Raw genomic sequence first — 16,422 nt, 5'->3', positions numbered from 1 at the left:
TTGTGTGTTTGGGCTGAAGTTATTTCTTACAAGTTTTTCCTTCATTAAATAAATAAATAAATAAATAAATAATAAAAAAATAAATAAATAATAAATAAATAAATAAATAAAAAAAATAGAATTTAATATAAAATAATCATGTCATATGGAATGAGGGATTAGGGATTGTCCGTAAATGATGTCACACTTTGTTTAAACAAATTTTACCCCCTCCCCTCAATATCACAAAGTGTCACACTTTGTTTCCCTCTTGTCCTATGTCACTCTGTTTTTCGTTTTCGTTTTTTTTTAAATGCGCATATTGATTTTTAAAATGTGTGCTGTCACACCTCTTGTTACCCCACCCTCCCTCTCTCACAAACTGTCTTAATTTCCCGAACCCTCTCCCCCTTCGAAGTGTCACATCGTTTCGACAGCTACTTAAGAAATTAAGTCTACACGGCAAGAAACTAGGTTTAATGAGAAAATGAGATAGATAAAACTAATTGCTATTGCGTCTGGCCCTGCTCGGATCGTGCAGGCAACGAGACAGTCAAAAGAGAGGAATAAATAACAAATAAAACGATCTAAAAGTCATCCACGTGGTCAACTTTTTATTCCGTCTCTCAGACCACACATGTGACAAATATTTCACTCCCAACAGCTGTTTCAAAATTAATAAAAAATCATGTGTGTTGCAAACAAATCAATCTTTGGTAATATTGCTGGGACTTCTGCCGAATTTTTAGGGTTAATTACGTCTTCAAATAGCTTGCGAAAGTTGCTTGTTTAGGGTGTATTTCATAAATTTTTTTTAGATTTTTTCAAAAATTTTTATTTTTGAAAAATTTGATTGAAAAAATGTCAGGTTTTTGGAGAATCACTCATTTTTGGTTTTCGCAGCATCATATGTTGTTCAAAATTCATTTATGTAACCTATATCTTACAATTTGATGAAAAAAATGATGTTAAAATAGAACTTATAAGTTTTAAAATCTGGAGAAGATGTTAAAATATTGATAAAGTAATAAGTAATTTATTTCATATTCATGTAATTACAGTCGAACTCGCTTATAACGAACCCTGATTTGGCGATAACCTGGATTTAATGTTGAAATCAAATATACATGGCTAGAATAATGTTAAGACTATGGGAGCATAACTTGCTTTTAATGAGAAATCCCCAGATAAAAGCGAGCAATGTTTTGTGGCTCATTAAATTTCGATTGACTTTCAGCTAGGGTTGACTAGGGGCAGAAACTGGTTTTTGGCCTGCCGGAAGCAGAAACTGGTTACAACCGATAAAAACAGGCAGAAATTGGCACAAACTAAAAAGTGTCTTTAATTGTTCAAGTAATTATGAAATGATATTTGTTCAAGTAAACTATAAAATATAATTTCATTTCATCATTGTAAAATATAAAATCCACTTATTACCCTTGATTTAATTCAGAAAGAGAACTATTTGATTGCAGGTGTTTGTAATATTTTGATTAATCTAAGAAAGGACGAAAATCTTATAGGCACTTAGGAAAAAGAAGTGTTATACATATTTAAACAGACAGTTACTGATTATCATGCGCTAGCTTATACGCTTTATCTAAAGTAGTTGAGATTGAAATCATCGTGTGCTCAAGAAGAAAGTGCCAGAATTTTACTTGTGAATACTAACCTATATTTTGAACATAATATCACAGCTTTGCAAAACAAATTAACTGCATTTCCCAAAACTTATTTTTCTGTCAAGTTTTTATAACTATTCCAGTTACTGAATGATGGACCAGTTCAAGACAGAGTCGAGGAAATTTTCACGAATCTTACTTGTTCCTTGATGGCAGTGCCTGCTAGTTCTGTTTCGAGAATATTCTAAAATTTTTCATTTGTGCATATTAAATTGAGAAACCATTTAAATTTTCAATCCACCTTCTCTTAGAGACAACTGCAGAATGCGAACAATGTAATGTTAAATTTAGAATGGTTTTGTAATTAAATAGTGTTTTGGTTGGCATTCCGGCTTAAAGGGGTTTTTGCCATGCTGATTTTAACCGGTTTCAAGCAGTGGTTTTAACCACCTCGGCAGAAACTTGTCAACCGTGTTTTCAGCACATATTATCCAATCTTGGAAAAATTCCTTTAACATTCGAAAATCAACTGAAAGTTAGAGATGAATGGTAAATCATGAGAACAAGCGATGATGGCCGTTTTCCTTTCACTTGTGGAGTACTGTCCACCTCTGAGAAGTTGAGCTACGCCTTTGAGCAAGTTCAAAGTCAAAGTGCATTTCTTTCAAGAGAGAGCAATCAGTAAGAAAAGGAGTTGTTACCCGCATAGTTGGGCTACCAATGCAACCCTTTTCTTGGCGAGAAAATCCTGTACCGCTCGCTACTTCTTACATGAGTTATATTGTTCGCCAATTGGGCAATAACACTGCAAATTAAATCCGCAAGTTCTTAAGTCGTTTTTCCTCACACCACACCTATTTCAACAAATAGAATCGTTTTATAGGTCGGGCAGCGGAGTTCAACTTGCCAGAGGTGGACAATACAGAGGCATTATTTATTTATTGACAAGAGTGTTATCACTTCCGACGATATTGTTGTTCAAATTTAAGCAAAATCAGATGGAAACAATAATGAAAGTGACAACTATAACGACAAAAGTGAAGAATTTCAAGCTGAACCGTAACTCTAAACATAGTCGATGTCTTTTGATATGCAGGAAAACTTCATTCAGTTTTCAAAGTCAGAGTTGCAAATGACTATCTTTTTCGAGCCATGAGTAAACAATTGAAATCCATAACACAAGAATCAAACTAGTCTTGCCTGCTTTCAAAGTGGCCACCGTAAAACAATGAAATTTTCTCTGGGATACAAGAGCTTTGAAATTTCTACCAACTGTTCTTCTGAGCAGGCTTCACCTGAACACATTCTCGCTTGCCTGGGGCTCTCCAAACAGAATTTAGCTGACGATCCTCTGACGGAGTTTGATTTTTTGAGGGTGTACGATATCATGGACCGGGTCTAGCACTGCTGGCCAACGGGGACGTGCAACAACATTATACAAAGAAAAGAAAATGTAACAGTTGTATGACCTCACAGAAAAAAAATATAGCAAAACAAGTTTTTATGATTTCTTTCACGAACCCGTATTTTATGAGTACTCGGTGATAAGGAAAAAATATCGCAGTCCCTTCGTGCTCGTTGTAAGCGAGTTCTACTGTAGTTTTAGTTTTCAAATTGAGAGAGTAATTCAACAGAAAAATTCCATCCTTCAGGTGGGAAAATTATGGAGGAGGAGCGGATAGAAGTCGAGAGAGTGAAAAGCAAACTGATAGAAACAGAAGCCCGCTACAGGCATATGGAGTCCATGTTAGAATCCAGAGACAAGGACCTCAGCAAAGTAAGACTGAAGTTTAATGTATTCAATACTTATCTGTCTTTTTGTTTTCTCGAAATCGCAATGTTTAAATTCGAAAGTGACATGCGAAGTCCACCTTGACAGCTGAGCTTAGACGACAAATGCAACATCCAACATCGTAACTTAACGCTTTACTTTAGTTTTGTCTTTTTTAAAGAAGCCTAGATGTTTCAAAAGAAAGCATTAAAGACTACCATAAAACCGCCAACAAAGTTGCTGGCATGCAGCTCTCTTACCAGGGAACCACACAGGCCGACGCATCAGCTTTGGTTTAGCCATTTTGGATCGGATTTTTCATTGTTGCTCTGCTAGGGTTACCGCAGCAAAGTCTCGGGTTTCGCCAAATTTGCCGAAAATAATACTTTATTTAATAAACAATTTACTTGCCACTAATAATCGCTCGCCAACCAAAGGCGATTACTCGCCAGAAAAGACAACCACTCAAACACGCGCTCCGATCCAAAAAGGCTGATCTAAAGCTGATGCGCCGGCTCGTATACATAGGGGCCTTAACCACACCTATATGGTAATAATAAAGTTGAAACACGTGTGTTGAGACATATTTTTGACGCAAAATTATTTGTCGTTATCGAGATATAAGGTCTCAAAATCTGTTAAAATTTTAAAAACAGCGCCAATTTCAAAGACTTGCGAAAGATATCTTCCATTGCTCACCAAAACTCGCTAAATTTGGTGACTTTTATAAAACTTTCGACATCGTTGACACGAGGGAAAATAATTTATGCATCCAAAGACATATTTTACTAATTTCTTTCAATTGCTACTGATTTTTTTTTTCTTCATTACACAATCTTATGGTTTCCTGGTCAAATAGACCTGTTGTAAGATGAAATAGTGGAATAACATGGACGTCCCGAAACTGTCATTGTAAAGGTTTAGTTGCAATTTCAAAAGTTGCTGAAATATTTGGTCGCCAGCTAGAAAAGTTAATGAATGGTACTTGGTCACCCATGCATACCACTTACTGTTGCAGGGAAAAAGTAAAGTGAATGATGTACTAACTAACGGAATGTTTCATTAGACTTTTTTTTTTTTTTTTTGAAAGAAATTATCGTTCAAAAATCAGTAATTTTCAAGTAAATTAGCAAGGAAAATATTATTAAATTGATGATTAAACATGAAACTCATTAGTCATTACTTGAATAATTTGGTTGTCATAAGCTGTAATTTTTATTTAGTCGATTTCAAAAAGTCAAAATTTATCAGTGCGCAATGTTTCTTTCTTTTTTTTTAAATGTATGTAAGAACATGATCGCATAAGGCTTAAGGTGTCGTGCTATATCCCCTGCTTGTGCTCTTCTCAAAATATTTTTATACAAAACTGGTATTAAGTTTTTTAAAAAATAAAATGAACAAGATAAAACCATTCAATGCAAAATAATTTATGGGGCAAAAGTAAATTGATATTCTTGCAACTGTACTAAGGAGTATAAAATATATTCATTCTTTAAACATCATCATCATTACGATTTTTAAACATAAATTTAGAAACTTCTAGTGTAAAAATACAAAAGAAAAAAAAAGAAAGAAAGAAAGAAAAGAAAGAAAGAAAGAAAGAAAAAAAATCACAAATTAATTACAAACATACTTGTTCCTTTTATGTCCAAAATTATCTTCCAAAACAATTATCGTTTTTTGAGATTCTCATCACTCATCAGTTAAATACGATTTTGAAAATTGATCCACTTGAGATGGAATCACTCATGGTAACATTGTTCTAAATAATATTCACGCAAAATCAATATATTTTCAAAATTCTTTCATTCTAAAGTTGAGTCCTTGTAAATAAAAACGTTTTTCAACAACGTATTAGCCTAACATTAATTTATACCGTTGTTTTATTTACGTCAAATTCGTCGCTCGTTCCTTTATTTAAAAATAAAAGAGAGTTCCTTGTAAAGTTTGTTTTTCTACACTGATAGTCTTTCCACAGTGAAGCCGTGTGTACACAGGTTTATGTGTCATGTATATTCTAAAGGTATTTGGTTGATAGAATTTGTTGTACTTTTTGGAGCTGTTATCTATTTATCCTCAGTTTAAAAGTAATTAGTTTCGCTAAAACACCATCTATGCGTTATCGTCCCCATTAAGCTGCATAACTTTTTCAGTGATTTTAGGTCAAATTATACAAAATCTTGAATTGAACTTTTAATATTTTTCTTTTCCGATGTATTTCATTTCTTCGGCGGTTAGGATGTCAAACACACGTTGGATAGAATCGAGCAATATAATTTTTTTAAGTAGAAAATTGTTTAAGTGCAACTTTTTTTTTTCAGTATTTTTTTTTTTTTTTTTAATTTCTAGTTTACATTTTGTAAATACATTCCATTTGTAATACGTCCCAAAATATCAGTCTAAAATGAACAAATATGTTTGAACGACCAAGAACGGGAACATATTTGAAAATTTTCAGTTTAAACTTTTGAGAAAATCGGCAAGTTTACTTAAATACAGTAATCTCTCGATTATCCGCGGAATTGGGTGGCACTGTAACCGCGGATAAGCGAATTCGCGAATAACCCGCAAATTAGGGTAAAAGGATGCTAGTGTAAGCAAATAGTACTTAGAGAACATAACAACACTTCCAGGGTTTGCCGATATATATCAGTCGATATATATCATGATATATATCACGATCTATATCCGATATATATTTTGATATTTTCGATATTTATTTTTTCAACTACGGTATTTTCAATATAAAAATTATATTGATCATAGTAATATTGTTCATTTATTATTAAAAATATCTAAAAAGTTATGAACTATATTTTGACGATGTATATATACATCATTAATATAACCAAGTAATATAATATTCCTTTTTTACTTGTATTTCATATTCATAAAATTATTAGCAATGTAACAATTTTAATTCACATTAAAAGTGCCTAGTTAAGTATTGCATTTTGTTAGAACATTGCTCAGAAAAAAAAAAAGAATGATTGTACACCAACAAATGTGTATTATTTGTTTCTGAATCATATAACTGTAAAAGTAGCTAACAGAAGAAAAATGAGCAAAACAGCTAATGCTAAATTAATTCCATTAAAATTGATCGAAATGAAAAATGAAATAATAGATATAAATAATAAAATGAACCTTAATTTTTTAACCTACATATTGTAATTATAAAATATGGAAACAAAGAGTGATTTGAGGATGCATTTAAAAAATCCTCATTTTGAGGACTTAATTTTGTGTTAATTGAAAATATCGGATGTATATCAAAATATGCGATGCATATCAAAATATCGGATATTTTCGAAAATATCATGATATTTTCGAACTCTAAACACTCCACACGTTTAAAGTACAGCTAAAACATGTTACATTTTGCACATGAGAAGAAAAGTGTGTGCGTTTACCTGCATTCAGTCAACCATCGCCGATTTGTTTTTTTTTTTTTTTGAAGTGTGAAAGGCCGTGGATAAGCCACCCTTTGACAATGTTATTTTACTGTATATCCATGTGTACAACTTTAAAAGACATAAGTAAAATAGCGACATTTATACGATGTAGTTTGAAAAATTTCTTACCGTAGATATTTTAGTAATTTTCGGTTTCCATAACAATTTTTATTCTTTTTTTTGTAGAGTTCAAGAAAATAAAAAAAAATGATTTGGCTTGACTATTATTTAAGTACTTTGCATAAGTAAAAGTCACAGTTTCAAAAAAAAAAAAAAAATCATCAAATTCTTATTGTATGAATTGGAAAAAAAAAAAAAAAAATCCAGGATGACTGAATATGTGCTTTAAGAGTTATTATTATTTTTTTTTAAAGCTGGACAAAGTAAATGGGGGCCTGATAGTTGACACCTTCAATTTTCCTGAAACTTTCAGGATATTTTACTAGTACTGTGATAAGAAAAAGTGAAGCTTCTTTTCTCTCTAGTTTGACTTGTTTGCCCTCGAGTGGAAATCAAAGTTTAGGGTCGTGAGAAAAAAGAGCTAAATATATGATTGCTTTGCTTCAAAAGCAATGAGTGAACTGAGCCGATTCTTTTAAATAAGGGTACTACTTGATACTAGGTACATTCTAGTATAAATATTTTGGTGACTTACTCATGACTTTGAGGGCAAAGATCAATTGAAAATGCAATTTTTTAAACTTTTTTTGGGCCCGGATATCTGCTAAAACCGTGAGTAACCCTCGGAAATAAGTATATGATTAACTACTCACCACAGTATTGTACTAAGAAAAATATAAAATAGCTTTCGTTTCTCTTGACTTTAGTAGCCAAAAGGTCTCAAAATCGATGATTTTTTAAAAATGGCCAAGTTTAGAGGTCAATAACTTTGATCGCGACGGGTCAACAACTTTGGGATACGGCTGTAGTTATAGTCCGAGTAGTGCAGTTTAAGGTCCAAGTTAGAAACCCATGGCAACTAATCAACTTTTTAAATTACGCGATCTCAAAGTTGATAATTTGAAACAACAAGAATCAAAGTTTTAGGTCCATTACTCTATAACGCCTCAGTCAATAACTTTGAGCAAGAACTGTAATTATGCTACGTGGTGTAGTTTTATATTCATGTCAGAAAACCATGAGATTTAATTTATACTTAATTAAAAGATCTCAAAAATGATAATTTTATTATAAAAGTGCGTTTTTTCAAGTGTTATATGCGTGCTACTCAAAATGTTATGAGCTCAGACTCACATAAATACTAGAACGATTCAACAGCCGAATGTACTTTAAGCTCCCATGATTTCATGCTTCCAGTGTAATAAAATTTTCTGTAACCTTGACCACACTGTTAAAACTACAGGTTGCGTTTGGCACCTTTCAGTGGTGAAACGCTTGTTCACCAGCGACACCCGATAGAGAGCCGAAATGGCACCCTTAGCAAGGGTGAAAAACTGGCTCCCTTCAACCAACGTGCACCGTAGGTGAAAGATGGTACTCTAGATGAGAAAAATGGCACCTTTATTGCTTCCTAGAGAGATTCCCCCCCCCCCGTGTTGTTTGCGTTTTTTAATACAATTGTGTTTTATTTATTTTGATTTATATATACAAAGGCATTTGATCACATTTCAACTTTCGAACATAGTTTAGAAGTGTTCATTACTTTAATTTGTCTGTTCGTGCACTAACTTTCTTATATTCACACTTGGATTGCTCAGTAATGAATATGTTGTTGACAACTTTTACTGCATGATCCGTACTGAAAATGAATAGGGAAGGTAGTTATCAATCATTTGTCGGAACAACCAGAAATATTAGGTAACATTAGATTAGAATCATGGGAAAACAAAAGCGTTCATAAACGTTTAAAATTTTAATCGAGCGTAACATATCAATACTTAGTATAAGATTCGATATTTGAGTATCCTTATGCGTACAAGATAAATACTTATTTAAAAGCCCTTCTTTCCAATGTCAAGTTTTCCGTCAGATTAAAAATAAAAACGAGTAGATAACTACATTCGCTTCATGCAATAACGCCTAAGAAAGATACGTTAACCAAAACACGATGTGAAACTCATGAGTCAAACGCTGAGTGAGAAAGATTTCTTTTCAGGCGGTTTTTTTCCCCCACCTTTGCTGCTTTGTTCGTTTCCACTACGTAGTTATTTCATTTGAGAAGAAGTAGATAGTATTGGTATATTGGCTGCTCACGTCGATGCATTTTTATTCCGGAATTAGCAATTCAATTATCAGCTGATTTAAACGTTTTTATTTTTAATGTTGTTGTTGTTCAAGATAGTACTGATAGATAGTTTTAGGTAACAGTTTTGCAGGATATAAATAGCAAGACATTAAATAAGGTAAACGGAACAATAAGCAGTTGTCAACATACTTTAAATATGTTCGAAAGCTCTAAGTGCTACAATATGATCAAATGCCTTTACTTACGCGATATTTCGAAGATTAATCCACGAAATTTTCAGTTTTGTACTTCATTCAATGTGAAAGCAAATTTCGTTGCAACTTCCTTCGTTCGTCATTCAAACTGAAATCGTCGTTGGACGATTAGTCTGAGCGCATGCGCAATGAGTCGCTCTCTTATTGAATCATTTTTGTTAACGTCGTTCACCCACTGAGGAACCAAAAGCACCTTGACGACACTTCCTAGCCTCCGTTTCACCCCGCGGCACTGTTTTTTCACCCTAAGGTGAAATTCTTTACCCCTGTGGCACTCCTGGTTTTAACAGTGCACAACATGGCAATTCTTCTCACAAAGCTGATCAACCATTTTGGAGATCCTAGATCCTCAGGGTTCGAATCTCGGAAGCTGAAAATTAGCATCAGGATATTTTCAAACACATCTCTACGCCTCTATAAAATTTCATCACATTCGGGGATGATCGAGCGGGTACAGTTTGAAAAATCAGGTCAGTTGACATGGAATCACTCAGATATAAACATTATGCACATTTTACCCGCATCTTTTGTTATTGTCGAACAAACCTGTGTGTGTGTGTGTGTGTGTGTGTTTTTTTTTTTTTTTGACTTTGTATTTATGTTTTTACTTTTGAGCCAAATTTAATAAATTTATTTATTTATAAAAGTTTTATAATAAGTAGTGTATATGCAAATTCTACTGTAATTATAAACTCAATCTCTTACCCAATTGCAATCCTCTTCCTAAAATATAGCATTGATTTATGATCATTATAAAGTCAAAAATAACCAAAGATGCATGTGAGGTGTCACAATGTTATATCAGAATAATTCCACGTCAACTGACCTTGATTTTTAAAACTGTCCCTGCTCGATCATCCCCGAATGGGATGAAATTTTATATAGGTGTAGAGATGTCTTTGTAACTAACCTGATACTAATTTTCAGCTTCCGAGATCCGAATCCTAAGGATCTAGGATCTCCAAAATATAGTTCTTCAAAATGGCGGATCAGCTTTGTGAGAAGAATTGCCATGTTGTGGTCAAGGTTACAGAAAATTGCACTGGAAGCATGAAATTTAGGGAGCTTAAAGTACATTTGCCTGTAGATTCGTTCTAATATTTATGTGAGTTTGAGCTATAAGATTTTGAGTAGAACGCATATAAACTCGAGAAAAAACGCTCTTTTATACTGAAACCATCATTTTTGGGACCGTTTAATTAAGTATTATGATTAAATCTCATGATTTTCTGACATGTGTCTAAAATTACACCACGTAGAGCATAGTTAGTTTTTGCTCAAAGTTATTGACTCAGGCGTTATAGAGTAATTAACCTAAAACTTTGATTCTTGTTGTTTCAAATTATCAACTTTGAGACCGCGTAATTTAATAAGTTTATTAGTTGGCATGGGTTTCTAACTTGGACTTTAAACTACACCACTCGGAATATACATTGCAGTACTACAGTTGTGTCTCAAGGTTATTGACCCGTCGCGATCAAAGTTATTGACCTCTAAACTTGCTCATTTTTAAAAAATCATCGACATTGAGACCGTTTAACTACCGAAGCCAAGAGAAACGAAAGCTATTGTATAATTTTCTTAGTACTATACTATGGTGAGTAGTTAATTATATTCTTGTTTCCGAGGGTTACTCGCGGCTTTAGCAGATATCCGGGCCCAAACAAGGCAAAAAATGTTTAAAAAATTGAATTTTCAATTGACCTTTGCACTCAATGCCATGAGTGAGTCACCAAAATATTTATACTAAGAATGTACCTAGTATCAAGTAGTATCCTTATTTAAAAGATTTGGATCGGTTCACTCATTGCTTTTGAAGCAAAGCAATCATATAGTTAGCTCTTTTTTCTCACGACCCTAAACTTTGACCCCTACTCAAGGACAAACAAATCAGTTTTTTGAAAAAAAGAAACTTCACTTTTTCTTATCATAGTACCACTAACACATCCTGAAATTTTTACGAAAATGGAAGACATCAACTATCAAAAGTGTCCGGTTAAAAAAAAAATCGGTTTAAAGAAATTGTGGTTTACTAAGATAGCTTCAAATTGTCATCTAAGTTGATGTTTAACTGTGTTTAATCGCATATTCTTATATTTCACTGATTAATTCCATTTTTACTGATTTTTTTTTTTTTTCAGTCATAAATTAACATTTTTCATGCAGATAATTTTTTTACAAAACGTCTTTATCTTTCCTTAAAATGTCCTTAATTAATGTTTTAAAAAAAAGTTGGAACTCAATCTAGTGCCTACCGTAATCTAATTAACTGGTCAACCTACTCAAAATTGTATGATTAAATTGTTCTGAGTCTTTTAAAATAGTCTCTTGATTCGTCCTTTGTTTCACTTTTTCGTTCAGCTGCTATCGTTATGCACCAGGCGTAATCTGCATGGGAGCTTACGGGATTTGATCTCCCGTAATTCTTTCCGATTTTATGAGAATTTTCACATATAGGACGGTATTCTACTTACGTATTTGAATGGCCAATGAAGACCAGAACTCTCGCCCTGTCTTTCTTAGAAATTAAGCACTGAGTATTCATCATCTATTCAAGTATAAAATTGGTTTACTTCATTTGAAATGTACCTTAATTTGAAATATATTCATGCAAATTCACAATTTTTCTCATTCGCTGTACAGAATCAAAAGAACAGAATCAAAATTTTAGAAGCTACCTTGGAAACAAAGGTAAATTTCTGCAATATTTAACAGCACTTTACATCTGATGCACACATACTAATTTAATCAGTTTAAGTTGTGCGGTTAAGGTAGGGTATTTTGCCTAGTTGCATCATGTTGATTCTTTTGATTCTAGTTTTAAGTTAAACATCTTGCATGCATAATAAAGTTTTATTCTGCTCTTATATGTGTGTAAATACGTCTGTCGTGATGTTGTTTCTCACGTGTTTTGCACTTTTTTTTTTTTTGTATGTTTATTTATTTATTTATAAGTTGATTTGCATATTGAATGTGTGCATAACCGTTTTTATTTTTTGTGTTTTACGTTTTTAAACACATTTACTAGTGCACAAATTTTTCAAAAATGCTTTTTATCAAATCCTTTAAATGCTGGAAAACTTGAAAATGGAGAACTGGTTATTTAAAATCTCAAAAAATTAAAGTGGGGTAAAAATATGTTCTTGCTTTAGACAAGAACATCGATAGAAATTGTTTATATTTGAATGAAGCTTTTGCTCAATCACAGGTATTGAGTTCACTATAAATACATTAATCAATAATTAGGGGTTTTTTGTGCTTTTCAATTCTTTTATTTTTAAAGAACATGATTTGTTAATATTAGAATGAAGCTTTTGCTCATTCTTTAGCTTTACTTTTGGTAAGTAAAGTAAGTGCTTTTGAACTCAATACCACTGGTATTGAGTTCACATTAAATACAGGAATCAATAGTAATAATAATTGTTACAACTATTTTCATTTTATTATTTTCGATTCCTATACTTTTAAAGAACATCGATAAAAATTAATTACATTTGAATGAAGTTTTTGCTCTGTGACTGATAATGAGTTCGCAATTAGTATATGTTTCAATTCTGACTTTTTTTTTTTTTTTTGTGATTTCCAGTTCCTTGATTTATGTTGTAAAGTAATTGCCAAACGCCTATGTACCGAAAGTGTAGGGGAGGGTGGCTCAAAGCGGGTAGGTCGCCCAAAGTGGGTTGGCATTTGTATGCCGCCGCATGGTGTGCGAGCTGCGATGTATGCGTATGTCGTGTTTACTCGAACACCCTGAGTTTCAATCAGTCACAGGGAAGCAGCATGGCGTAACCAAGCTTAAAATAAGAAAAATGATACATATCTAAAAAAAACTGAAGGTATGTAACTTGTGCTTAGTCGAAGGCCAGATTTTTTTTTTAAACATCAATAATATTACGTTATTCTGACACCATCCACCTACAAAGTTCGACTTTCGTTAACCTACTCGCTTTGGGCCACCCTCCTCTATTTATTTTCAACAGCAGCATGAATTCGTTTCTTGCATGATATTGTAATTCTAATTTTGTTTTTATTTTAAAGTCTATCAAAATATTTGGTTTGTTAGCATTGCATGATATTATTTTGCTATGTATTACAGCCTTATTCTCTGCACTTATCGGATTATAGATGCTTTATGTTGAATTATAGTACGTAAAGATGTCAGGCTTGTCACTTACTGGTTACTAATTTATCAAAAGTTATTATTTGTCCGTTCTTAAACATCTTTATAATACTTAAAACGGAGGTACTTAATTTTCAACAAAAATTTCTTTAAATTGTTCATCTCAGGATTAGTAGTCTTAACTATTACAAGAGAATATGCTGATATTAAGCCGGAGTAAAAATTTAAAGTATATGGTTTACATCGGATTGTAGATGGGAATGATATCGGGCTCGTCATATACAGGGTGTTCCCTTTTAACCTGGCAAGACCTTTATTTTGGCAACCGTTAGTCCAAGATGTGTACTTCCAATTGCAAAAATGTTCAAAATCAGATGCAGAGTTAAGATATTGAAAGTTTGAAGTAAAAATAAAAATGAGTCAAAAAATACGAAATTTAACTTTTTATACAGGCCCCAGGTCCCCCAACCTATAGTTAGGGAAATAATCTCCATTGAAAAAAAATTCCAACACAAAAAGTTTGAAATTAGTACGACCAATATTCACCGAGATATGAAACGCCACGTTTTGTGACTTACACCACCTTTCATTCGTCGTCAATAGCACCTTTTGGGGGAAAATATCGCGGTTAACAAGTGTTTAAAATTATCTGTGCGCATAAAGTGTGGTTTTTCAAATTGTTCGAGGTTTTGTAGTGTGTTTTTGCGTATCACGGCATAACATTTGCATTTATTTTTGAATAACAATGGAAAATGAATACTTTATTTTTCTTACTTTGACGACCTGTCATTCTTCTGAGAGGGCGTTAAGTTCCAATCTCATCTTCTGTATGGTCCCTTAAAACTTTGAACTTAAATATCTCCTTGAGTTTTGGTCGCAGAAATGTCAAGCCTTTTGTGTCAGTAATAGATCTCAATGGAGATTATTTCTCTAAATATTAGTGAGGGGACCTAGAGCCCGTATAAAAAGTTAAATTTTGTATTTTTTGACTCATTTTTATTTTTGCTTCAAACTTTCACTATCTTAACTCTGCATCTGATTTTGAATATTTTTGCAATTGGAAGTATACATCTAAGACTTATAGTTGCGAAAATAAAGGTCTTGCATGTTAAAACGGAACATCCTGTATAAGTAGCTAATTGTCAAAACTTAATTTTTCATTCTCAAAGATCTTTTTAATACTTACAACGGAGGTACTTAACTAAGAAAAATTTATTTAAATAATTTGTTGCAGGATTAGTAGTCTTAACTATGACAATAAAAGAATTTGTTGAAATCGAGCGGGTACAAAAACTTAAAAAGTTTGTCCAATCCATAATTGTAAAAAGAAGGCACCTAAAGAAGTTTTCTCTTGAAATAGTTTAGCACTTTTACGTGAAATAATTATAAAGCTTTTTTTGTTCCGAGTATAATAGTCTTGTGTAATTCTAGCATAATCTCTCTTTTTTTTTAGTTCATTTATTTTTTTTTTTCTAAACTGAAAACAATATGAAACTTCGTGTAAATTATTCTAAACGTTGAAGTTTCACTGACAAAAAGTTTTCAAGATTGAAACCTGGGGCGCCCTGAACTTAAAATTTTAGGAAGGAGAAATTTTTAAATTTTCAGAATGGAACTCTGAATCTCGCCGAATGGTTAGAATTTTGGCGGATGATGACAGTTTTGCCGAATCGTCAGACACAATTGCCCGAATAGGAAGATTTTTAAAATGTCACAGTGACCTCCCATGACCCCTCATCGGGGCGTATTTGATTGAAACACTCTTGTCTTGTATTATCCTTAGAATCGCGAATAGATAAGTTATTCCAATTTGCATAGAATAAGGCTCAGTTAGTTTGTGCTTTGTTTGCTCTGTTCTGCACGTGTAATGTCTCACTTAACTAGGAATCTAGAATCAACATTCTCGAAGGCGAAATCGAACTCCTGGAGAGTAAACTTTCAAAAGAAAATGATACTTTAAAAAATGGTATGTGTGCTGCAGAAGAATTGGCAAAGAATCAAAACGCAGATGCTTCTTTTTGTAAGGTACGTAATTAGAAGAATGCTAATAAGATATTCTATAATTATACAACTCAAATATCACAGAACGTAATTAAAAGACATTAGAAAGTAAAAAAGAGCTATTTATTGAATTATTTTGAAATGTAAGAGAGCTCGCCTGCTATTTCTATGTAGGCATGTTTTTAAAAGTATATTTTGCATCTAAAGAATGAGAAAATTGTTTTTATTTTCGCATTTTAATTTTATTTATATAAATAAAGCATTTTACTAAGAAATATGAGGAGAAATAGGAAAACAGATTGGTGCTGAAGTGGGCTACAAAGGTCATGTTGGTTGATACGTAAAACTGAAACATTTTCGCCAACATCTCGTCTGATGTTCCCCAAACATATCACACCACAGCATGATTTTGCTCTCACTTAGGGTCATCGTTTAGTTTAAAAAAAAAATGCTCTTATACTTGGTTTGTAGCCAAGTGGAGGATTGTTTTTAAATACATAGCCAATCATAGTACTAATTTATGTATTTTTGAAAGTGAAGCTCCAAGGGATCAGATGCAACGTGATCATGTCAAATAAGAGCAAAGGCGGCGATTGGAACTGAAAAGTGGGGAATAGGAGCAAAAAAAAAAAAAAAAAAAAGACAACTAAAAGCCATAGGACTTTTAGCAGCAGCAAAAAAAGGAAAAAAAAAAGAGAGAGAGGGGAAAAAGTACACAGATTTGCTTGGGCTGGTTTTGAGAGCAGATGAGTGGTAATTGATGTAAATCTAACAACTTAACTCAAGGAATTTCTTAAGATATTGATGAATTTTGTACACAATAACCTTCCCCAAAGAAACACTTAGACTTACATTATTTACTCCAAAGTATTTTGAGATTTCACAGACACTTCGTAATAATTTCATTAAACAAGTATGGCTTGTTTAAGTAAAACAATTGATTTACCAATATCTAAATAATGAATACATAAACTAAAAGTTGCTGCGTGTGCTAAATAATGTTTCATAAACAGA

General features: G+C 32.7%; 1 protein-coding gene across 1 annotated transcript in view; it reads left to right on the top strand.

Annotated features, from left to right (window-relative positions):
- The window catches only part of LOC129228512 (muscle-specific protein 300 kDa-like), a 143,514-nt gene that overhangs the window by 93,349 nt on the left and 33,743 nt on the right, over positions 1-16,422 (top strand). Inside the window, exon 4 of the mRNA XM_054863195.1 lies at positions 3,254-3,378. Within this exon, the coding sequence (XP_054719170.1) occupies positions 3,254-3,378 (125 nt within the window). The remainder of the gene's footprint in view (positions 1-3,253; positions 3,379-16,422) is intronic.

The sequence above is a fragment of the Uloborus diversus genome, chromosome 1, assembly GCF_026930045.1.
Source record: "Uloborus diversus isolate 005 chromosome 1, Udiv.v.3.1, whole genome shotgun sequence".
Lineage (NCBI taxonomy): Eukaryota > Metazoa > Arthropoda > Arachnida > Araneae > Uloboridae > Uloborus > Uloborus diversus.
Note: the sequence above shows the minus strand (reverse complement) of the source record. Positions and strands in the feature narration are given on the sequence as shown.